Below are 26,705 nucleotides of genomic sequence, written 5' to 3'. Positions count from 1 at the left end.
TTGTCTAGGAGTGAAAATTGTCTGATGTTTGAATGGCTTTTCAGGTTCCTGTTGAATCTCCAAGACTGAAGGTCTTTCCCAGGATATTTATACTCCCAAAGTTTAGTACCTTCATTTGTGAATTGTGTTTTTGTTCCTACAGTTTGTATCTTCATTGATGACAATGTAAAATGAAGCCTATCTCAAAACAGTTTGATATATGGCAAACATATATGCACACATACATACATACACACACAACAACAATCTCAGGACGCTGGACTTGTTTTTAGACTAAGAGACAAAGTGTTTAAATGCAATTTAAAACAGTTTTAAAATAAAGTAATGAAAATCAAACCTCACTCTTTCCAGCATGTTTCCTATCATTCACTATGAAATACTATACCAATTTTGTTAATGTTTCCTTTGAGCAGGGCATCTCTTTTTTAAGTTTTATATCTGTTCAAGGCACAGGGGTTAGTTTTCATGGCGTGCCAGGCCATTTTTAGATAGGGATTAAATTACTTCAGTTTAAATAATAGAACAGAATAAGTATTACCAAAGAGTGGAGTGGTTGCTTTTATTTTGCCTGAAAATATTTTATGAATATTTTGAGATATGCATGTAATATAAATGTTTTACGGACTACTGCATTTTTAATTACTGTTCCATTGAGATAGAGCTCTGTTTAATTTGCTGCAAGGTATTTTTATCGAAAGCTTTGTCAGCCCTCTGGGGAGATATCATTTTAAAGTTAATTCCTTCCAGCATATGGGTCTCATGAGTAGGATAAATATTCCAGTATTAAGTACTTATAGTAAGCTAAAAACAGCCTCGGTGGGATTCTTTCTTGATAAATGACTTAGTGAAAAAAAATATCATAATTGGAGGTATTATGAATAAAGAATCTCCTTTATTGTTTACCTAATAAGTGTTTATGTCACAGTACCAGCTCCACAGTATTGGTTACAGCATTTCCTTTCTTGAGCTTGAGGGAAATTTAGATCAGTCTTCCTGCCATATTCATTCTCTGCTACCTGTGCTATAGTGCTCGACTGAGCCAAGGCCTGGTGCATGCTCAGTAAGTGGTGCTGCATATCAGACGTAGGGCTGTGTTCATGCTAGATGAACACTCTACTGTTGAACTACATGAATCCCAAACTTGTAGTTTCAATAAGATATTTCACTTCTGGCTTTGGCATGTATCTGTTATAACATTTCATTAGAGATTTAGTGAATAGATGTCCTTTGTAAGTGCCAGATTAGGCCAGAACAATTAAAAGGTATGGAAGCAGTTCAAGCTGATAGCAATAATATTTTAGTTTCTCTTGGCCCTGACAGCTCAGAAATGTTTTAGAGACTCTCTACTGTCTGTGGGAATGGGCAAGTAAGCTCTGTATGCATTTGGTGGACACCTCTTCACTTTCATCACAGTGAGGATCCATCTTCTTTTATTTTTAAAGAAAAAAATTGTTTAATTTATTTATTTGAGAGCTACAGAAGAGAGAGAAAGAGAGAATGGGAATGCCAGGGCTTCCAGCCACTGCCAACGAACTCCAGAAATGTGTGCCCCCTTGTGCATCTGGCTAACATGGGTCCTGGGGAATCCAGCCTCAAACCAGGGTCCTTAGGCTTCACAGGCAAGTGCTTACCTACTAAGCCATCTCTCCAGCCCAGGATCCATCTTCTAAGTGAGAAAAGACTCTGATGCATCCTTTAAAAGGGTGTATTTCCACTAGATGAGCTTTTATGTCGGGGTTCTAATTTACTCTCAAATACTTTTTATACTGGACAGAGTTCAGAGTTTCTCATCTAAAGTGTTTATTGTGCTCCTAAAAGTTTTGATGAATAAATTCAAAAATAAAATAAAAAAATAAATAAAATAAATATAAATATAAATAAAATAAAAATAAATTCAAAAAGGTTGTAAAAACAAAGTTTTCCCTGTGAAATAAAAGAAAAAAACTCCTATTTTCTCCAATAAACTGAAGGCTCCCCCCATGTTATGACACAGTCTGCCTTATGAATGATATACTTTCTGTATCTACTGATTTATTCTTCATTAACAAAGCTTTTTGTGGTGTGAACAAAACTAGGCAAAAACTAGTGAAGAAAACTAGGCAAAAAAGACATCTAATATTTTTAAGAATTAGAGGTAATCATAAAATAAGTATACCCAGGCATCCAAGTAAGGCTTTGTAGATGGTCTTCAGTAATCCCTTTACACAATCATTTCAAAGTACAATGAACCAGTTTAAACTATTGACAATTGCCCTCATCCAATGCATCATGAAAACGTTGAGTTAAAAGAATGTAATTTAAGATATGGGACACTGAAGCTTTTTATAAAGTGAGTGTTAGAAACTGAGGAGCCCTCACTCATGATCACACTGTTTGTTTTCTAGTGTCCTGACTCAGCATGTAAGCAGGATTTACTAGCCTACCTTCAGCGAATTGCCTTGTATTGTCATCAGCTTAATATCTGCAGTAAGGTGAAGGCAGAAGTTCAGAACCTGGGAGGAGAGCTCATTGTATCAGGGGTAAGTTGGGACTTGGGCTTCACCATGTAAAATTCCCACTGCTATATTGCCAAGGCCAGCATTCTTGACAGCAGTACTGCTAAAAATATCAAATGACAGTGATTCACAGCAGTTTTTTTTTTTTTTTTAAATAAGCGTTGCCACCATTATTCCAGACCTTACAATAGCTCACAAAGAGCAATTTGATTTTCCAATTACCTCATGTTTATACTAGCCTTGTAAAAATCTCCATTCTTCATAAGAAAATTAATTTCATAGTCTGGAAACTCATTGCCAAGCTGTGACTATTATATTTGAGGTTTTTCTATATTTACTCATTGTGAGTCCCCTTCCCTCTGTTAGTCCTGGTATCTTTCATCCTTTCTCAGGAGCCAGCCTCTCTATGTGTGGACTTTGTCCATATGTTAGAGAGGATGGAGCACTTATCAGGTTCCAATGCATACTAGGTTATCAGTAACTCATAAAATCAGACGTTTGAATTCAAGACAGGTTTATGTGCTGTTGCCAAACCAGACAGTTATCCAACACTAACAGTTAAAAACTTTTCTAAATCACTCATTAAAATGTAATGATATAAGCCATTTCCATCCAATGCCTAGAAGCTCAGAGACTATTCAGAGGAATAATGATTTCTTGGCAAGATTTCCAAATGTATGTGTTGAGGTTCTTCACCTTGGCTGCTCTCGCTCTCATCCCCTTGCTCTCAAGCACACAGTACCATTTATTGTAAGTGACTTGCAAGCTCAGAAGTGTGGCTCTGCCACCTTTTGTTCTTTTCCCAGTCAACCCTAATGCTGCCATTTTTAAGTGTGGAATTACCAGAATATAACACTGTCAGCATAGAGAATGTTGACACAAAGTTCAATGCTTTCTGAAGCCACTTTCCAAGATTCAACGATTTGACCATTTGGTAAAAATATGTCATTCTCAAACCCAAATGCTCCAGATCCTGCGTGGTTTGGCTTGCAGAACATGTAGCTGGGGAAAGAGCTAATCTGGCTTGCATGGAAAATCCATCTGAAAAGCCTGTCCCATGCAGTCCTTCCTCAGAGTCAAAAAATTGGCTATTTTGTGCCTCTTCCCAAAGCACAATCACCTCTTTGCATTTCCAATATGATCCTGCTTTAACATTCTTCCACAACCAAGAGCAATCTGTCTGGCAATGTGTCCTATCTGTCAACTGGTAATTATCAATCCTCTCTCACTGAGAAGTGATGAAAACATTGCATCTCCCTTGCTTCCTTTCCGATCTTCAGCCTTGATGATGTAGTTTCCCATACCCTCAGCTTCATGTCCATCTGCACATGGTACTTGTGGAACTGAGTGCTTTTTTGTTCAGCTTGCCTTGTGTGCTTTCATTTGTTACTCTCCAAATCTTATTATTTACATGGATGTGCAGGGCATCTTTGTGGATCCGACTCCATTACTTCATCAGGACATCATTTTCCTGGTAGAGCTGCTGTCTATCATCTTCTCAGTGCCCATCGTATGTCTGCTTCCAGAGCTTCATTTCCATTGTCTTCTCCTCACATAGACATAGTTCAAACCATCACTGGCTTTTACCACCTGCACTGTTGGTATTTGTGGAGGAGTTTGAGATTGAGAACACCCATCAAGAAGCCTGTTTCCTGTTTTGAGTCTTACTGACAGTGTTCATAAATCTTTGCATGGGAGAAGGCTTCTTTTAGAGGAATGTTATACAACTTTATAATGATTCTGAGTCAAATGCATTTTGAAAGTTTACTGTCATGTTGCTCAGTATGAGACCTGCTGTCTAGGCCTCCTCATGATGTTTTATACAAGCTTGACTGCTGTGTGGTACCACCCCTGCTTATGTAGCTTGCTGTCTTTTCCACTTCTGCTTCCATCTTATTCTTCATCCTCCTTCACTGATGGCCAATGGAGAGAAACATGAATATGCTTATTCCGCAAAATAGCCACAAATGACTGCCTTCCATGTTCAGAAAGAGTCAAGAATGTGAGACCCCCATACACACAAATTTTCAAAGATTTTGCCAAGAAAAGTGAACCAGTGTTCTGAAACCTATTTTATTGTCCATTGTGGAAAAACTTGCTATATTTTTCCAGACAGGCCATTGTAGTTTCATGTATAATTAACAAAAAGAGATACTTGAATCATTTCTTCTCCCCATATGGTTATACCTATGTTATTTGTCTACATGGCCTCTTTTTAGAGATATAGGAAAGCCATATATATTAGAAGTCAGTGATTCTACCAAAAGAATAGAGATTTTTGTCAGATTATTTTTATTTGCCAAGAAAAATGATTTGAATTTGAAAAATATCCATGTTTTTATAGTCTTATAATGGCATGATGGACATATGTTAAACAATGGTATGAGCATGTACCATGTCAGTATATCTGTGTTTTATGTGATACTGTGTGTATAGGCAAGGCAAAGGCTTATTGCAATGTATCTTCTGGCTAGAGAAGATGGGGAAAGAAATTTTAACTGGTCATAAGAGAGAATGAATACAACAGATCCCCACCAGTCAAGATGGCAAATTTGTAGAAAAGAAAATCCTTTGAAATATCTTTAAATATTCTTCCACACAGCTGCTTTCAGAAGAAAACACCACTAATTTTCCAAATGGTAATATTAATTAATATTAATTAATTAAGTTTGCTCAAACTATTCTCAATAGCCTAAAAGGTGCAATTCTTATTAAATTTAAAGGTAGTGAATCCATTTTGAGCCAATTAGTTCACCTTGAATATAAAAGGAATAATGGGCAAATTATTTTAAACTAATAGAGTGATAGAAATGTTATAGCAAAAATAGAAGAAATTCAGTTTGGGGAGACTAGATAGACATTAGTCTATAAGCTGACTTTTTAAAGTTAGTGTTTGTTTAAGCTTGTTTTGGAAATATGAATGAAGAAAGGAGGGAAATACAAGTGGAAAGAGTAATAGTAGAATTGCATATCAAAGTTAGTTTAAAACATGTCAATATCTACTCAATGTGGCAGCATTTTGTCATCATAGAAAAGTTCAGTCAAATGCTATAACAATACTAATACTATTGTTAAAATAAATTTCATTGTCATAAGTAATTACTTGAGTATGAATCATGTTTTTCACTAATTTTTATTCACTAGGATCCAGAGGTTTAATAGGTACTTTAAAGTTCAAAATGGAGATATATAAATGGATCTGGAGAAATAAAAATCACCCCATTACTTTTGATGATCTTTTCTTTCCCAATTATGTATGCTTTATTTTCATAAACAAAATTGGAAATATTACATAGAATTTTATGATTATGCATACATTCATCACCTTAAATAGTCTAACATAAGTAAACCATAAGGTTTTTAAAACTGCAAAGAAGGCTGGAGAGATAACTTATTTGTTAAGGCACTTGCCTATAAAGCCTAAGAACCCAGATCTTATTACCCAGTATCCACATAAGCCAGATGCGCAACAATAGATGTGTCTAGAGTTTGTTGGCAGTGGCTAGAGCCCTGACATGCCCATTATCTTTCTTTCTCTCTTTCTCTCTCTCTCTCTCTTTTTCTCATCAAAATAAAACTATAAAGACACCAGAATGCCCTTTATAGAACACACAGGTAGTGTATCGTCTTATGAATTTGATGTTCAGATTAGAGTTGGAGGGAATTGTTTCTAATTTCAGTCCAATGCACATGAAAATAGTGTAGCTTTTAATAGTTTTATCACATTAAATGTTTTTTCTCCATATGGACAAACATATGACCAGAGGCTGGAGATTAGAGATCCTAGATGCAGTTCCCTGCCTGAATTAACATAATACTTAGTTATTTCTGAGGACATAAGAGACTAGCCTTGATATATAATTTTGTTTATGCCATTTAAATCTCTCATTACAACATTTTAATGTCTCAGCTAAGTTTTGAGAAAGGTTTGATGAGGTGAGGAAGCACATTGTAATTTTGGACACTGGTAGGTTCTGAATTGGTTACAAGAAATTTTAAGAATGTAGAATCAGTTACAGGTCCTTATTACCCATGTTTTGAAACCCTAAAAACATAAAATAAAATAAAAATAAAAATGGACTAAGCACTTACTGAGTTCAGTAGACAGAGAGCTTACTGAACAAGTTGGATGACTAGAGTGTGGATCTCAAGATCTCATGTAAGTGCCAATAGATGTAGTAGCCTGGGTGTAATCCCAGCATTTAGGAGGAGGAATCTGGGGATCCCAGGAGCAAGCTGGGTAGCTATATTAACAAAATCAGTAAATCATGGTTCAAGTAACAGATCTTGAGTCGGTAAGTAAGGTGGAAAGTGATCCATGAAATCATCCAACTTCAAGCTCTGACTTCCACATGCAGGTGCACCCAGTCACATTCAAATTTTCCAAAAACACACACATGCATACAAAAAAAAATCATACTCAGGGGAGCTGAAGAGATGGCTTAGCTGTTAAGGCAGTGGCTTGCAAAGCCCAACAATCAGGTTCAGTTTCCTAGTACCCACATAAGCCAGATCCACAAGGTAGCACATACATCCCTGGCATGGTCATTTTCTCTGCCTGATTCACTCTCTCTCTCTTCCTCACTCTCTTAATTAAATAAACAAAAGACAAAAATCAGTCAGGCATGGTGGCACACACCTTTTTTTTTAAAAAAAAATTATTTATTTATTTATTTATTTGAGAGCGACAGACACAGAGAGAAAGACAGATAGAGGGAGAGAAAGAGAATGGGCACGCCAGGGCTTCCAGCCTCTGCAAACAAACTCCAGACGCGTGCGCCCCCTTGTGCATCTGGCTAACGTGGGACCTGGGGAACTGAGCCTCGAACTGGGGTCCTTAGGCTTCACAGGCAAGCGCTTAACCGCTAAGCCATCTCTCCAGCCTGGCACACACCTTTAATCCCAACACTTGTGAGGCAAAGGTAGGAGGATCTCCGTGAGTTTGAGACCACCCTAAGTGAATTCCATGTCAGCCTGGTCCAGAGTGAGACCCTACCTTAAAAATAAAATACAAAAATAAAAACAAAAATTACTCAACAAGACTATTCATGATGATAAATGAAAAATCATTCTTTAAAATATTGGGAATGATAATTTTTAAATCAATCTTATCTGACACTTGCATAAAATCAAGGATTTATATATGACCATAGATATAGATACACATAAAACACACATTTGAATTGAAATTTCCTATCATCCTCCCTCAGTATGCCTCAGTATACAGTCCAAAGTTCTGTATGTGTGATCTGTCTCATCTGAAGCAATTTAGGGAAAAGAACATGTGTAATGTAATATATCTATATAGCTAGACAAGTATTGCAATCCGTTTGCATAGTTTTATACTCACTGAATACATAAAATATACCAGTAGTTTGTAATAGAATGAATAGCAATTGAAACAATCATTATATCTAATTGTGTAGGTCTGTACTTTAAGCAGTCCTGTTTCTGGAGTTTTTAAAATACTTTATGATTCTGTCTATAGTCAATTCTTGATTATCTCTGCCGATCAAAGTGTAGCAGTAATGGGAAAAATATAAATTGCTAGCTATTTCCATTTGGATTTGGAATACAATTCTGTGTTTCATTTGCACAAGAGTATATGTGTTCATGAAATGCATAGTAGTTCAAATGAATTTTATCCTGATCTTCCATCCAGTGGGTCATTGAGAATTCAGGCTTAGAAGTCTTTTCCTGATCTAAGAAGAGATGGATTGTCCAGATCTGGAGAGAGTAAGATAAAACAAATTCTAGACAATAAATCTAGATTATGGATTATGGAAATAGTTATCAATTATAGGACAGAACCAAATATTTATACCCATTTTATAAGTGAAATAGACTGCCATACAATGTAATCCCTATTCCCAAAGCCTTTCCCTCCTGTTGTTATAGTAAAGCTATAAGTCCTTAAATTCTGATTCCTGCATCTTCTTCCCTAGTTATGTTCATAGAGGTGTACAAAAGCATTAGTTTTTAAACAAATCTTCTAAGACAAAAGCCATTAAGTTAGCCAGGCGTGGTGGCGCGCACCCTTAATTCCAGTACTGGGAGGCAGAGGTAGGAGGTTCACTGTGAGTTCAAGGCCACCCTGAGACTAAATAGTAAATTCCAGGTCAGCCTGGGGTAGAGTGAGACCCTACCTCGAAAAACCAAAAAAAAAAATAAATAAATAAAAGCCATTAAGTAGGTTTTCATTGAAAATTCATTCTTCCAAGTTTATAAACATGACATATATCCAAGACAAGTTATTACTTTTGGAAGTAGAAAATTAATAAGAATGATAATCAAAGTAACACTCTATTTGGTTGACCATCACCCTGAACCTGTGCCTTCTGTCTCTGAACCAAGCAGAGTCCTACTTTGGTCAGGAGGATGGATACTGGTTGATTGTAAGAAGTAAGGTCAGGTAAATGGACACTGGTCCATAGACAAAAAGACCACATTCCAATGCTCTTATAAAACAAACAAACCAACAAACAGATAGCTTCATGGCAAAGCTGTAACATGAACCAAAAAAATAACTGTTTACTTTAACTAGACACATGATTGACCTACCTTTAGTGTAGTCAATGGATTTATTTGATTGTATAACCTGAATATGGCTGATGACTTATTTCTATTTTAGTTTCAGGACTAAAAGAAATTTTTAAAAAGATGCTTATAAGAGAAGAAAGGGTTAATGATTGTATGCAGAGTGTATATGCTCCAGGAATATCCATATCATCACTTGTTAGTCAGTGAGGTTTTAATAGTTTTTAAAGCTTGTAGAGCTTCTAATTAAAAAAGGAAAGAGGCTGGAGAGATTGCTCTGTGGTGAAGACAAAGTCTTAACCTGCAAAGACTAATGATCTGGCTTCAGTTCCCCAGTAGCTACACAAAGTGGAGCAGGCATCTGGACTTTTTGCACTGACTAGATGCCACAGTGAGTCCAATCTCTTTCTTTTTAACTTCCTGTCTCCTTGGAAGAGAATAAAATATTTTTAAAAGAAAGATAAATAACATCTTAATCTATTATTAGCTAATACCTTACATCTTAGCTGATAGTGGTAGGATTATTTGCCAACTAGTTAACAATAATGTTTTGTGAAAGCTTGGAAACTGTATATGGGAGGCACCTGCATGTGAGGAGTGAATTGTATATCTTAGAATATCTGTGAAGCCTGGACAAACCTATGGAAGAAGTACTAGTTTATAAAGTATCTATGTAAATATCTATGTAAGATAGACCCTAATCTTGAGTACTATTCCTATTGTAATAGTTGTCTGGCTTTATCCTAAGGTCTTCATTATTCTAATCACTGTATTAAAAATTTTTAATTATTTATATAGTTCAAATAAAGTTTGGAGAAGTATTTTGCGGATATATTGAACAATTCTGAGTTTGTAAGAACAAATCTAGACACACATGTTCCCTTACTTTGAAAGAAATTTTGAGAGGCCCAAGTATTGAGTGTAGTACGCTAAAATGCACCCTTGCTGCTGCTCCTGTATGTACTAGGATATGCCAGTGCCAGAAAACAGATTATTCATAATTTGTTTGTACAATGTAATGTGATATTTCTTCTCTTTATATATTAAATTGCCCAAAGAAGTTTCCTGGCTGAAAGCTATTAAATAAAAATGGTAAAATGTAAGTAAGTTGAAAATATAAATATTAAATACTTAATAAACAGAGGGAATGGATATTAAATTATATGCTAAAGATTATCTGGATATTTCATGCTTGATTTTATACCTCTTTCTATTGCCAAAAATATCCAATAACAAAAAATAAGGAAATTCTATAGCAAAACTAACAGGGTGTTTTCTTTTAGTACTAGATTTTATAAAATATTGGCAATATATTTTTTGAGTATAGATCAGTGTTTCTAAAAGTTGTCATGATGTACCAATGAGTGTTCTACTACTGATTCTTCACATTTTGAAGGGAAGACTTTTAAGATCATGGAGATTACTATTGGTGCTATTAGTGAAATAAATCCATCTCTATATAGATGGTTTGCATATGAATATTTAGCAAGATGGTCCTAATTTCCAATGACAAGTTAGTAGTCAGGGACTCAAAAAATTGCATTTCTTTTGTGTTTGTATAAGAATAGTTTCTGATTCATTGAAAATACCATTTCTGTCATATCCCTACAATGTAAAAGGTGCAGTGACCAAAATTAATGAATTCAAGTAACTAAAGGCTTCTTTGACTTTAGTAGCAAAGAATTTCTATGAAATGGTATTTTTTTTTTTTTGTCTCATGTTTTTACTAGACTGTCTTCTTAGCTTACTGAATTGTTTGGGATTTCTGCTAGAATTTCTGTTGATGGGTATTTCTGTGTGTTCACTGTTTTCTTGGTATACTACATTCTGGTAATAAAAGTGTGTTCAATTTACTGTCATCTACATTCTGTTCTTACTAATTATTTTGCCAAGTGCTTTCTCTATGCTAATTTAAATGATTTATAAAATATAGCATTGATCACAGCCCTTAAAAGAGAAATATGTGACACATTATGGTACATTATCTTAAAAATAGGAGAAGCTTCTGGATAGGCAATATGGAATTCTCTTATTCCAGATTTCTTGTATTGCTTCAGAGTACATCATCTTACTCTATACTGAACAGTCATTTTCCTTTCAAGCAATAAATATATTTCTAATAGTTCACCATAATCTTATTTTCTTGAAGACAAGCTATCTTAGAGTTTTACTCTTTCTTTCCATCATCAATATTGTATCATTTTAAATACTTTTCTCTGAATACTTTCATCTGTGCAGATGCATCACTGATAATGAACTTAACTGGAACTCTGGCTGGACGTTCTGTCAAATCTACGTGACACATGTCTTAACCTCTTTCTTCCATTTTCCTTGGCAAATCTATTTTGCAACTCAGAGAGAATATCTTGGAGAGGTTCCAATCAGTATCATCTTTAAGAAGTATTTGTTTTTTTTCAGTTCTAATTTCTATCTGTGAGAAACTACCATAAGACAAAATTAAAATGTTTCTCTTGGTCCAGAGACTTCTTTCTCAGCCCTTATTCCATAAATATTTATCAGAGCCTCTCTTAATGAAGAACTTGTATATAATAAATCATATTTTGCAAATTGTATAACAATAACCTGTTCATATCCCCCATTAACCATTGTTTTGCAAAGTCATCTTCAGATCATTCTTTTGGAATGTACAAATTATTTTATTGACTGCAATAAAAACTTTTCAGTAAAAAATTAATTTGGCTTCATAACTGAAAAAAAAAAATAAACCAATCTTACAACTCTTTGGTCACATGAACACCACAGGCTGTAATCATGGAAATTTCTGACTTCTGAAACCTTACAATCACTTCATAGTTTCTCTTGAAGGGTTTACTCATCTATGCATGTGATGTCCTGAAACATGCAGCAATCCTTACTTGCAGTACAACTTACAGTTTATGAGCATTGTCAAGACACTAGATCCCAAGAATTAGAAAATATTTGATCCTGGCACTACATCCTATACAAAAGCCAGCTATGTCATCTTAACTAATAACTTCACTAAAGGCATTATCACAATCAGTCACACTAAATTCACCAAAAAGGTCAGCACAGTACTAAGCATCATTTTGGTGCAGCCTAGTTTTGCATTGGGTTCCTGAAGTCATATGTCATTTCCAAATAGAAACTGGGTCATCAATAAAAAATATCAAGAGATTATGGATGAAGTTCATTTTGTTTTAGCTCCATATTTTAAAAGTGTTTAACTCAATTTTTGTTCTTTTATTTTAATGTTGGCAGAATTGTAACTTCTTTATTGTGTAGTCAAAATCTTAATATATTTACTGAAATAATTGGCCATTATATCATTATTTTTAATGACCTGTAAATTTTAATGACATGGAGATGGCTCAAGTAAGCTCTTTAAATATAACAATCATTTCTGAAACTGATAATGAAAAATGACTAATATACTCCCTACAATGAGAAAACCATGTAACGCCTCTTTTCCTAAGCCAGTGGGACATTATCAATTATAAAAAAGAAAAAGATAAGCCAAATAGTCAATGTTCCAATATGTACAAGTTGAGAGAAAGCAAAAGTTTCAGAGGGTCATTAATTTCAAAATCTGATACATAAATGATGTGTATAAAATTTAAATGTATACTTAGAAATTATAAAAATAAAAATACAATAACACTACAAAGAAAATATGTATAGATCATTTATTTCTATAATAAGTACAGAAAAAGTCAAACAAAAAAGTATTTTTTGTTTGTGTTTTCAAGGCAGGGTCTCATTCTAGACCATGCTGACCTGGAAACCACTGAAGGTAGCCTTGAGCTCTTGGCACTCTTCCTACCCCTGAGTCCTAAATGCTGGGATTAAAGGAGTACACCACCATGCCTGGCAGAAAAGCAAAAAAGAAGCTTTTTACATACTTTTGTGTGTGTGTGGTCCTTAGTTCTTTAGACAATTTAAAATTTTTTTTTTTTGGTTCATTTTTTATTTATTTATTTGAGAGCGACAGACATAGAGAGAAAGACAGATGGAGGGAGAGAGAGAGAATGGGCGTGCCAGGGCTTCCAGCCACTGCAAACGAACTCCAGACACGTGCGCCCCCTTGTGCATCTGACTAACGTGGGACCTGGGGAACCAAGCCTCGAACCGGGGTCCTTAGGCTTCACAGGCAAGCACTTAACCGCTAAGCCATCTCTCCAGCCCTAGAGACAATTTTTAAATGTCTTCAATGGGTGTTTTTTTGTTTGTTTGTTTGTTTGTTTGTATTTTTTTTTTGAGGCCAAAAACTGGGAGTAATGTAACTAAATACATGTTCAATTTGAATGTAGTAGCTTTTCTGTTTAAGAGTGCACCTCCATCCACAAGTTTTACTTTTTTTTGTTGTTGTTTTTGTTTTGTTTTGTTTTTTGAGATAGGGTCTCACTCTAGCTCAGGCTGACCTGGAATTTACTCTGCATTCTCAGGGTGGCCTTGAACTCTCAGTGATCCTCCTACCTCTGCTTCCCAAGTGCTGGGATTAAAGGCATGCGCCACCACGCCCAGCACCGGTTTTACTTATTTTTGTGATTATTATAATGCACTTATGTATCTAGTAAACTAAGAACTACAAAATTATAAATAGAACTACACTAACTTCTTAAATATTCACAAGTTTGAAATAGTGTTTATCTACCTATGAAAATAGGTTTGGGGTTTTGTCACTGGAGAGTTGGGCTGACTTTAGATGAAGCCCTGGTTTTTATGGGAAACAGAACCAGCCTACTGTTTAAGATCATGAATTACTTTTGCCATAAAAGTATTACTTGAGAAAAATGCAGTATTTCACAATTTTAAAATTGTTTTATTTTTAAAAAGTACCACAGTGTTCTCTGTATCATTTTCATATTTTATCTGATTTCACATAAAAACTCGATTAAAACTATGACTACAGGACTAGAGCAGAGTTCCTTTATGCAAGAATATTTGTTCAGACAATATCTGTGGGTAACATAAACTTGACCTCCCAAAATGAAACTGCAAGGGATCTTAGAATATTGGATTTTTTTGTAAATTTGAAATTGGTCTATACCAATTTAAAATTAAAGTTTATTAAGTTGGGCTGGAGGCATGGCTTAGCAGTTAAGGCATTGTTTTCTAGCAAAGCCAAAGGACCTAGATTCAATTCCCTAGTACACACGTTAGCCAGAAGCACAAGGGGGCTCATGTGTCTGTAGTTCGTTTGCAGTGGCTGGAAGCCCTGGCACACCCGTTCCCTCACTCTCTTTCCCACTTTCTCTGTCAAATAAATGAATAAATAAAACTATTTTTGATTTTAAATTTATATGTGTTTACTACAGAAAAAAATAAAAGAAAATTAACCAAGATTGCCATAGTGGTATATATTGGGCAATAAAAAAAGAGTGCATTCTAAAGGTACAAATAGGCATTGGCCATTGGCTTATCTTTCAAATCCCACCTTTCTCAAAAGTCACTACTGCCCTCAATAAATGACCAATAAAGAGAGTTGCAATTCTGACAACCATGAATGCATCCCAATGAAAGAGGTAAGTATCCCTTTCATTCCATGTACTGACTGGATTTGTAAAAGCCCAGAGCTTGACAAGCTCACACAGCAGGGCACTGGAAAGTACAAGAAAAGCTACCCTGACATGTTCCAGGCTCTAAGAGTTCCAGCCCTTGCTTTCTCTTTTGACGATGCTACATGTTTCAAGTTAAGTTGGGGGTTTATCCCCTGGAAAGCCCATAATTGTCCCTTATAGAGCCAGACAAGACAGGGTGCTTCTTCATCCTCCTCCCAGATAGTCCCTTTATCTGTTGGAGACTCAGAGAGGAGTCCAAATAATGGGCTGCTTAGTGTCAAGAAGGCCCACATGTGTCTCTCTCAGCACCTAATTCCTTCAGATACCTCTTTCTCCCGGTTGGTTACCCATTCCCTCTTCCACTTCCCTAATCCCTTCCCAAGTAGAATACCGGTTATTTTTTTCTCTTGCTCTCTCTCTCACTCTCTCTTTTCTGTATCTCTCGGAAATCAGACAGGAGTTCAGAACACTTTCACTACCTTTTATGAGGTAGATTGTGATGTCATAGATGGGGGCAGGGCTAGTCAACTTTCTACCCACCTCCCAACCTGTGCTGAGGGAGCTCCGATCGGGAGTGGAAGCAGTGATTCCTCCATGGTGAGTAACTTCGCTTTATAATGTAATGTCTTGCTATTAACATTAATTCTGGGGTGTCAAAGACGTGAATACATGCCCACTTAGCCCTCTTTATTTACAGTTAATCAATTGTGGGCAAATGACTTATTTATCGATTCCTTATATGGCTAGGCAGTCCTGGCATCCATGCACTCTTCATTGTGAACCAAACTTGAGAAGTGAAAATGGTATTTTCCTTTGTTTCTCAGTCTTTTATCCCACTGGAGCTGAAAGTCATTGCATGTGTGGAATGAATCAATTCTGTAGTTTTTGTCAGCTTCTCTAGAGAAGGTCATCAAGAAGATGTGGTTTTCTTTATTTGAAAGATTTCAGGGTCCAGTGTCATACACTGATACTTGCCTAGAGAATCACTCAGTTCTTGTAAAATTTGGGAGGTAAAAATGTAAATAAACTGACATACAAAGAAGATTGTCAGCAAACTTGATTTTCGTATACACAAGTGAAAGCTTTCTAATGCAATTACAAAAATGTTCACTAAAAAATACTCATGACTAGGAAATTTAAGGATACCACTATTTTAAGTTGTAACAAGGAAATCTGAGCTTTTCTGTCAGTGGTGGTGTTTGCATGTCATAATTCTGATGCCGTGGTATTCAATCCCTTGGCCATTGAATATGAAAAGCTGTGATTCTTTGTTCTCTTCTGGAGTTTAGCAAAGCAAAGCCCATTAGTTTTGATTAAAACTTGTTAGTTCTTTTATATACCTCAGTATTTAGAAAGAAAAGATCAAGTGGGGTGAACATGCTCTTCAGTTTCCAACCTCATTCTTTCCTAAGTACTTGTTTAAGATGCTTGAGATATATGCTGCTATCTAAAAGGGCAAAGGGAGTTCATGGATGTGATGATATCCTCAAAGGATTTTGAGGCAGCAATAGGGTGTATTATTTTTTTGTTTTTTAATTGAATATGAGAATGTGAAGCCATCTTAGGCTAAGAGGGATGCATTTGTGTATGTGTCATGTGCATTGTGAAATATGTGAAGAAGGTATCATTCATATTTCTCAAAGTGTACAGCCCTAGTCAAATAGCCATTTATATGCATTGGTTTTGGAGAACTGAGGGCAGGTTAAATGGAGTTCCACTAGCTATTTTCCACTAGCATTTTCTCTGTTATATATAGATACTCTCAAATTTATTCCCCAAATTATATACTTTTATATACTACATAGCACTAGTGTGGGTATGACCTTTTTGGTACCATGAGGCTGTAGACTGTAGGGAGTTCTGAAATGATTTTCCCAAGTAAGTTTCTAATCTATAGAATCTACTTACTCTAGAGCTTTGAGGGCTGATGAAGAAAAATAGGCACATGGTGGCCAATAGGAAGATTTGGGTGAAACTCATCAGCATTCAAGCTAATATTGCAATGTGGGCAAAGATGCTAAAGTCTTATCTGCTTGGTTATCCCTGTAAAGCCTCTGATCTACCTTTCATGAGCAGTATTATGCCTGTGAAACCTGGTAGAAGCAAGCCTTCAGTGCTAGAAAAATCTGATGTCTAATCATAGCTCAAGTTTTAATGTCTTTTATCAACCCCTCATACAGCTCCAAGGTAAGAAATGCTCATATTTTACAAACTCTTGGAACACAATCATCTCTAAACTTCGTGAGTGAAGAATGGTTGTGTCGTGCGATTGTGCAAATTCAGAGAGTCTATCATGGAATGTATTGTGCATGCACTTATTTACCATCATGTGCATGTTTCATTTATAGTGGTGTTCAGTGTTTTTCTTTTCTATATATTAAAATTATAATTTATCTGTGCAAACATTTATTATGCAGCAGTTGTATTAACTTGGGGTCCAAACACTGATGTGCTGATCCCACTCCCTGTCATCAACAAGTTACGAAGCTCAAAGTAGATTATTTAGATCTTTAGAGTCTTCATCTTTCTCATGAATAACACGATCATAGATGATCTAGCCTAATATATAGTTACTTCAAAATCCTGTAGCTTTGTGATATATTTTTAAAGAATCAGTAGATGAGAAAAGGATTGAATAGTGGATGAAATATAGTTTTATATTGAACATGTATGCAATCCTGAAAACCAACATTTCATTTCAAAGTAGGTTTTAAAATTTATCCTCCATCTTATAGCCTTTTTGGTCATGATATATGTGCATAGTCTATGTGCATTTTAATGAATGCTATCATTTGATTAACTTGTTCAATATAACCAACTTGAGGGACAAAGCCATGATAAGAAGCTATGTATTGACTTGGAAGATTAATTTGATATTAACCTAATATTTTCATGTTTTCTCCAATTATTTGACATAAAATATACTTATCTAGTAGATACTAGATAATACATACAGATAATCATTCATTAATATGAAATTAAAGGTTACATATTAGTACTATCCATATGGTGTGGGAAGCATTGACTACTTGGTGATTAGTAAATTGCTGAGTTATGTGCTATGGGGTATACAAAAAATATATGCCTAGATCCTGAACACGGGTGGTATAAAATCTTTTTGGGTAATCTAGACAGTTGCCAAGTGACCAGATAACTAAGAAATGTCCCAGTGGATATTGTTAGCTACAGACCTGGTTTAGAGTACTCAATGAAATGCCTCTGAAGTTCCAATTATGGCATAAAATTAACCTATGGAATGTATTATCTCATGAAATCTCATTCAAAAGCTAAATTTGTCTATATAATTGGAACAACTAACTGATATGATAAAATGATATGGAATGGCCTTATGAGACATGAATTCTTTGGTGGACTTGGCAGGGTAGATTTGTGTTGTTATATGTAAGGAAGTCATTTTAGATTTGCAAGACCATCTAGTTGTTAATGGGCCAGGGGATAGCTTGTGTTCAACTGTGTTATTAGTAAAAATTGAATTGTGTACGTGAAGTTCAGTTCCATACTTTTCCTAATTATGTTTCCCCTTGATCATATGCTGAATTTACAATGTAAGCTATGCTTATTTATAAGAATGAAAGAGGCTACCAATAAATAAAGTGCCATATTATTAGTTACACAGAAAGTCTCATGGCCAAGTCCAGCCAAAAATATGGAATAAAAATGGAAAGGTTCAAGAAAGAAGAAAACTAGCTCTGAGGCAAGCTGGTTTTCTGGTGGAAGTGGAAAGGGGCTTATCTTTCTAGAGATCTCATTGTCACATTTAGAAAAATTACATGATGATGAAGATGTTCATTAGGTAAGAAGAATCTGTGTAATAACAGTTTTCTGAAGCAAAAAACAGTATTCTATGTCTTAAGTAAAAATCACTTCTGACATGGGAGTAAAGCTGCTTGTGATTATGGTTGTCCCCTCCTTGGTACACTTAGAAAGAGGTTATTGATTTGGGTATGACTAACTCACATTCACACATAAGAGCTCTTATGTCAAAAAACATCTCTTGCAGCAGAGACACAGATAATTTGCATTATACATTTCACATCACTTTTATGGAGCTATGTTTTGTATTTCTTCCAAATTCTTTTCAACTTACTACATTGACCTTTTTAATAGACTAGATTTTCATGAACAGTCTGCTATATTATCAACCCCTTGGATTCTGAGGACTTTATAAATAAGTAAGGCTTATGCCATTGATATCTCTTAATGTGACATAAAAGTAAACTTAAATTTTATTGTCTCAGGAGGCCCCTTTATAAGCTCAACTGACTATATGGGAACAGCAAAGTGATAAACTTGAAAATAGCTCTACAAAGCAAAGGACACTCTCTTAGAGCTAATTATTCAATCATATGTTCAAACATAGTCATCATAGATTATTAAATGAAGCTAGAAAATTAGAATTGTTTAGATCAAAAGAAGAGATTATGAGAAGAGATAATGATGATTCTTTTCCTAACCAATATAGAATCTGTGTAATAAGAACAGTTTATTACACAGACGGAAAATAGACACATGAGTCAAATAGTCATTATTAAAATCACCTGATAGGAAAAATATATATAAATGAGTCAAGCATTCATGAAGAAAAGGGGAAGGAGTTAGAGAAAATATAATAAATATTTGTATATGTATACTATATATATGTTTATCACACATACATGCAGGTATATATTTCAGATATCAAGATCCCTCATACCATATGAGTTTTTCAGGTAGGGGAAAAAGTATAATATTCAATTAGAGAAATAGCACTCATAGTCCTGCAGTATATATCTATTCTAGGCTAACTTGATATGATGAAAATCAAAGGAGGTTAGAAAAATGGAGAAAAGCAAAAGATGAGATTATAATTGTAGGTGTAGGTTGAATAACAAAGATGCCTTTCTTACTGTTGTTGAGGTTAAGTGAGTATTTTTCAAAATAGCCTTGGCTATCAGCATGCCAAACCCAATCAAGGGGCTGGAGAAGTCTCTGAAAACCAAGAACCTGAGATACACTGAAGACTCTTTGAAATAACATTATATCAAGTAGATTCTGGGAATCTCTAATTAGCCACCGTCATTTTAACACATGCCAGGTGATACATTTTCACACCTAAGGTTTAGAATCTGCAAGACAACAAACTGACTCATCTCTCTGTACTTGAAAGAAGTTTTTTGGGGAAAAAATTAAACATTAGGAATAAAAGTTAGGAAAATAGGAGTTCAAAGCAATTATTATTATTTTAGTTTGCTTCATTGTTGTGCCAAGTATCTTATAGACTCACCTAAAGGAAGGAGTTTTTATCTTGGCTCATGGTTTCAGAGAGTTATTCAGTTTATGGTCACTTATCTCCATGATTCTGGGCCCATGGTGACAGTAGGAGTGTAGGTTAAAGACTACTGACTTCAAGATCAAAGAACAACTCCCAGAACCTTCTTGTTGTAACCTATGTCATCTACATTGGCTGCCCCTAGCATTAATGCATCCATTAGGTCAGTACTCTGAGGATCATAATGATGTCATCAAAGCCCACTGCCTGACAGCTAAAATCATCAATACATGATCCTGAGGGTGATGTTTCATATTCAAACTGGGAAAGAAATATAACATTCAGAAAGTTGGTTTAAACTTTGTCTGAGCATGAGAAAAAAATTACAAGAATAATGGTTATTAATTATAGTGAGTTATTAAATGATTCTATTTAGTCTTCTGGAAGAGTATGAGACTATAAACATCCATGAGACTTTCATGTTTCAACACAAAATTAACAAGGAGCCTAGCTAAGTCACTGTACACCTCCCAACTTGTTCCAAGAGCAGAGAGAGCAGTTTAGAGAAATACTTATTCCTGGATAATATTACTTGAAAGATCTTTTAAAGTGAAATACATATAAAATGTATATATTAGCATTCTCTTCACAACTGAAAACTTTATTTGTTCATGACAGTGAAATGTGTGACCTAGATGTTCTGAAGTAAAGATAAAATTGCATAACTATGTTTGAATCAACAATCATATGTTAAAAATACCTTCACTCTTTTCTATCATGGACAGCAACTACTGCCATGCATCCTCAGTCTATGCAGAAAGTTAGACAAATGTTCAAAAAGAGAGTGAAGGGGAACTTAAAGAACCCTTCAGGCTTTTCTTTTTTAAACTAATTATAGTCTATAAGAAATCTGACCTTAGTTTAGGGCAGCAAGGATCAATTCTTGATTTATCCCACTCCTGATTTTTTTTTCCTTTATTGTTGTTTGTTTGTTTTTGTACTCAGCTCATCTATTCCATATTACCTGAATCTTTGATATTTACTTGATAATATCTTTATAAGTCAAGAAAGGGGTCGATCCTGTAACTACCTGTTCTGACAGAGGTGGAGTCCCTACCTTCTGCAAGCAGATGACAGCTAAGATGCCAATGCTTACCATGCAGTGGCCACTTAGTTTTGGAATACTGATTGAATAACAAATTTTATTTCACAACTTTTTGGTGCTGAATATCCAGTCCAGAACCTTGCACATACTAGGCAAATGCTTTACTACTAAGTTAAATCCTCAGACCTGTAGCCAATATTTCTTCCTTTGATGATGGAAAATATGATGGAGGTGTTTGGTAAGATGCATCAGGAAAAATTATTTTCTCAAGGCCTAAATAAATGCTAAGCAGAAAACAGTAGCAACTATCTTGTTTTGATGGACAGAGATCAGATAAATAACTTAAAGATGGTGTTCACTGAAAACACAAGTTAAGATAATAAGCAAGATATTGTTATTTAACAAATTTGGAAACAACTGTTTCTTATCATCTATATAATTTTAAACAAGGTTGATTTTCAAGGGTTTTGCCTTTTTTGGTTGTTGTTGTGTGTGTATGTACTATGTGATTTGTCCAGATATTCACACCAGGCTGTCCTCCTTAATCATGGTGCCAAATCCCTGAAGCAGAATCATGCTAGATCTGTAGTTTCCCTTTATTTGATTACACTGGCTGACTAGGGAGCCCCAGTAATCCTCCTGTCTGTGCTTTCTCAGCACTGGGATCACTGGCACACCTGGCTTCTGGAACCCATAACAACAGTCCTTTGACAATCTGTGTATTTAATTAATTAATTATTATTATTATTGGGGGGGGGGGTCCAAGGTAAAGTCTCACTCTAGCCCAGGCTGATCTTGAACTCGCAGAGATCCTCCTACTTCTGCCTCCCCAGTGCTGGGATTAAAAGCATGTGCCACCACACCCAGCTTAATTAATTTATTTTTTTAAATGTGGGATCACACTCTAGCCTGGTGTCTTCATAGCATTAAAGTTACAGGATTCTATATTTCAGTGATTTTGAGAAAGATGGTTTAAGTTTTTAAGAACTACAAAATAATTGAGTTGTTGCAATATTTATTCTTTCTGTACATTTCATGAATTCTTATTTGCATGAGGGAACAAATAGTACTTTTAAGATATAAGGGGCAAAAAGTAAAGTGATAGATTATATTATCTTTTAAAAATATTAGTTATCAGTAAAATTGAGCCCATCTAACTAATGGTTACCTTGAAATTAATATTAATGATTCTTTGGGGAATAATATTAATGATTAGCAATTCAACAGTATGAAAATCTCTGCCAGTTGAGGCTTGACACCAACATAAAAGCATTACATTTGTTTCATAGTTAAACATTCATTCTTAAGGGGTTAAGTTGAAGTTCACTAGCAGGTAGTAGAACGGGTTGTTTTGGCATCACTCTTTGGTTGATGTACTAATGGTGCATTTTAAGGCTTTGCTTTGGCATTTTAGTGTATCAAGTAAGGGATAATGGAAAGGCCTTAGCATCCTATAATAATATAAAGGAGATTTAACTTCAGCAAATACTAGATTCACAGGGATTCCCAGGTAAGATTTGTGCCTTAAGGAAACTTTCATGTTAATATTAAACATAATTTTAGTAAGGGTAAGATAGTGTATCACACTATCTCCAGCCCTTTATCTTTGTTCCCTGCTTAAAAGGTATGTTCTTCATGGGATTAAAGAAGTACTTTTCCCCCAAGAAGTTTTCCAATTTCATAAATTTGAGGCTTTCTTTCAAAGGAACCACTTATATTTTTTCTATAATTTTGGCAATATTGTTATGCATTTTTAGTCCTCTGAGAATCCTGTTCCCTTTAAGCTGTAATTTCTGAAAGTTTCTTTATAGGTCTGCTTCTTTTGGGAGGAGCAGACAATATATTGTCCCTCTACAGAAGTTCTTTGTTGTACCAAAGAATTATTTATTGTTTTAGATATCAGGGAACCCTCAAGTGCTTTTGCTACAATTTTCCTAAAGTACATTAACTGAACGAGAGAGAGACTAGAAAGTTCTGAACTACCTCAAGCTCTACCAAACACATGTATGGAGAAGCTCCCTGGCTTCTAAGGAGAAGCACTTGAAATTCCCTTTATTTCCATTATTTGAAAGCATCTGGAGCTGTGGTGCATTGCTAAATAAACTAGTCACAAAATCAGAGATCATGCACTTGCATTTCTAGTAATTCTCTATCACTTTGCAAGTTCCTTTAAAGTGTCAGTTCTCTCCTGATAAAAGGATAGAGATAAAGTCATATATTACTGTTTTTTTTTTTTTTTAATGAGGACTATGACAATGGTAATATATAGGAACAAAATCCCATTGGCTGAGACATGCACTGTGCTTTGTACTTGGAAAATAAAATATGTTATCTCAATAAGGAAAAAAAGTCATCAATTTTTACTTTCTAGTATGTTTATTTGACACATTGCTTTATAGAACAGCCAGGACTAAGAATCCATCTCCGAATGGATCATACACTCATCCTAATGTCATCAACACCTGATCTAAACATATTTTAAGTGTTGCTAGCCTTTGTGGAGAACAAATCAGTAAAGGGCAAGAAGATGCTAGTGGATAAGGAGCCAGAAAAACAGGATATAAACACACACACAGATACACACACACACACACACACAATTTGTGAGGACAAAACAGAAAATAAGTTGCCTGTCTTTTGATTCTGGTAAGAGATGCAACAGAACTGAAGTAGAGTCACAAATGTCAGATTCATGGTTGGACCAGCAGCTCATACTGTGAGTATAGTCTCTTTTAATTTTTTTTTCCTCCATCTCTTTCTAGTTCCTGTGTGATATTTCCTTTGAAAACTATATTTTCTAAGTACTCTTGTAGATGGAAAAAATGAGATTATAACTAGGCCATGCTCACTGTTTGAGGAAAGAGAAGACTCAGCTCCTTTTGGAAACACTTTGTTCTTGTCTCATGGGGGCTTATGGTGCGGGCATATTCTTCAGGTCATCTGTTGGAATATCCGCTCCTCTGCAGGGTTCCTTGAGCCTGAGGCCCCCAGGTGTTCCAAAAGTTGCCAGAGATTATATAATAATCATTAATAGTCACATACTTCTGGAAAATTTAAAAGATGTTTAAAGTTCTGTTCTCACTTAGACCTCAGAATAACTTGAGAGATATATTGTGACTAACTCATTTTTATAGTTAAAAAATGGAGACTCAGAAAGGGCCTTAGACTTCCGGGACTGTTGCAGAGAAGAATGGCACAGGCAAGACAATCAGTTTTCCTAATACTTAAAGGCCTTAGGTTCTGTGCAATGTGATCATTCTGGAGTCTTAAGGACATCACAGGTGTCTGACAGTGTATGAAGATAAGGAATGTTACTGTTGTAGCAGCTAGCTTCACTTTGTATCATTGTGTCTATTGCACAGCAAGTCTAAAGGCAATATAGAAATTTATTAAAAATTCTGAATGTTTTCTCTATATAAATTTTGAAATACTAAAAATATTTGTGGGGTTAACAGGTCAAGAGAAATAGAATTTGCATTTATCAAATTTCCTTTGAACGCTTACAGGATTCTGAGTTTCTTTTCTTTTTTTTTTCCTAGAAACCAGAAATAGCTGCTAATATCCCTGTCATTTTCTTAGTATAGATCTTATGTGACTTATGATTGAAAAACTGAAAGAAAATTTACCTGCATGACTGCTGGATTGCATGGTTCATGTTTTATCAGTGAAAAAACCTGACAAGCCACATTTACCTACAGATTGATGCCATCAACAGCCCATAGAGAAGAGGTTAAAGCAGGAAATTTAGATAGTGGATATATCTTCTGAAGTAATACTGTGTTGTGTGTCATGGAGGGCTGAAACCCACTTCACAAAATGTGAAATGGTTTCTATTTCAGTTTCTTCATATGTAAAGAAGAGATGATCATACCTAACTCATATATCTTTTGCAGATTAGAAATAAATTGTTTAGGTGCAAGTATAGCACCTTAAAACCATAGCTCACTGCCTTATAGATTCTCATACTCTTAATAGGGTAGATAGTTTTCTTGAGAATAAGTTGAAGATATTTTAAGACAAAAATCATACATAGACTTAAATTGTGGCCTTTTTTCTAAGCAAAGGCTTATTTTTAAATTCTAGTACTTCAGGGTGCAATAAAAGGAAGAAGTCATAAGATATGTGTTACAAATTGGCTAAAGTTTACTTTCTCCAATGTCACTCAATTCTATTCTACTCTCATAATTTCATGCCTTTGTGTGTGTGTGTTCAGGAGAATGGGTGAATGGAAGGACTGGGCATTAGACTGCTCATTGTGTCATAGCTTCATGGATGTTGATAAGCTTTTCCATTAATTTTCTCATCCATAACATTGCCACAAGTCAACAGCTTTCAGCAAGTATTTCTGAGGTTCCATTGATTGTGCTCTGCTACAGACATTTAAAACATAGCAGTCGAATTAGAAATATTAAACCTAAGGAGAAATTTTTTATTGGCTGATAATAATAGTACAGAAAAATGATACAGTGCAAACAAAAACCTGATGGTGATGTTGCAATTTAGGAAGTATTTTGGGGGTACTTGATATCATGATGCTAACATTTGAATTTACCTTAATTTTTATTGAGACTGAAATGGGAAACCAAAAGAAGGTAGTAATAATATAATTAATATAATTGATTTGATTTCAATTAACATAAGGGGCTGGTTCTGAATTTTGAAGAATTCTCTGGAATTCTTTTTTTTTTTCAATATTTATTTATTTATTTGAGAGCGACAGACACAGAGAGAAAGACAGATAGAGGGAGAGAGAGAGAATGGGCGCGCCAGGGCTTCCAGCCTCTGCAAATGAACTCCAGACGCGTGCGCCCCCTTGTGCATCTGGCTAACGTGGGACCTGGGGAGCCAAGCCTCGAACCGGGGTCCTTAGGCTTCATAGGCAAGCGCTTAACCGCTAAGCCATCTCTCCAGCCCATCTGGAATTCTTCAGAGAAATGGAGAAAGTGAAGTAGGAAGCAAGGAGCGTGGTTAGGTGGAAGTAATGCAGCGGCAGGCAAGAGCATTCACAGTTAGCTTGGGCGGTGAGAGTGTAGGGGTGAGAAGAGTCGACCACTGGGTATTTGTTCAGGTGGTTGACAGGAGATGAAGGAAGATCAGATGCTGACTCAGAACAAGATGCACTGGAGACTCTTGAGTACTTACTATAAATGAGAGAAAGAATGGAAGGATTTTTCTCTCCTGCTGACTGATGGAAAAGATTTTGGGTGAAGCACATTTTAGGGAATGGTTGGAGTGAATCACACAGCTCTTTCTATGATAGGACATGGGAAAAAGTCAATAGAAAAAGTTGGCAAAAAAAATTTTCATCTTCTTTTTAAAGACACTTGTTTAAGAACCTGAGCTAGAATCTGAATGGAAGTTAACTGAACTAATGGCTGTAACTCGTTGTGTTGTGTTCAGAAGTAAAAGTGAGATTCATGTCTGAATGTATGATAGTACACACTGTAATTCTATAAAAATTATTTGAATGTTCCTAGCTAACTGGGGTTATAGCTAACAATGGGAAAAGCAGGGAGCAAGAAAAAAGAAAATGTTTTGTAAGGTATTATACTGTGTCTACTCAAAGTAGATAGAAAATTCATTCAATTATAAAGTTATGGATCAATTACTCAAATTTAAAATCAATTTAATTAAAATTCCAGGTTGTTTTTTTTTGGGGGGGGGGGGAGTTCAAAGTAGGGTCTCACTCTAGCCCAGGCTGACTTGGAATTCATTATGTAGTCTCAGGGTGGCCTCAAACACAGTGATCCTCTTACCAC

The 26,705-nt window shown here is 35.4% G+C and overlaps 1 protein-coding gene across 3 annotated transcripts in view; it reads left to right on the top strand.

Annotated features, from left to right (window-relative positions):
• Positions 1 to 26,705, top strand: part of Ctnna2 (catenin alpha 2) — a 1,209,750-nt gene that overhangs the window by 1,169,237 nt on the left and 13,808 nt on the right. For 2 of the 3 annotated variants that reach the window (XM_004660538.3, XM_045151911.1), the window contains 2 exons: positions 2,385 to 2,519; positions 15,026 to 15,169. In XM_004660538.3, the coding sequence (XP_004660595.2) occupies positions 2,385 to 2,519; positions 15,026 to 15,169 (279 nt within the window). The remainder of the gene's footprint in view (positions 1 to 2,384; positions 2,520 to 15,025; positions 15,170 to 26,705) is intronic. The other variant, XM_004660539.2, reaches the window with a different exon arrangement.

Source organism: Jaculus jaculus, chromosome 6 (assembly GCF_020740685.1).
Source record: "Jaculus jaculus isolate mJacJac1 chromosome 6, mJacJac1.mat.Y.cur, whole genome shotgun sequence".
Classification (NCBI taxonomy): domain Eukaryota; kingdom Metazoa; phylum Chordata; class Mammalia; order Rodentia; family Dipodidae; genus Jaculus; species Jaculus jaculus.
Note: the sequence above shows the minus strand (reverse complement) of the source record. Positions and strands in the feature narration are given on the sequence as shown.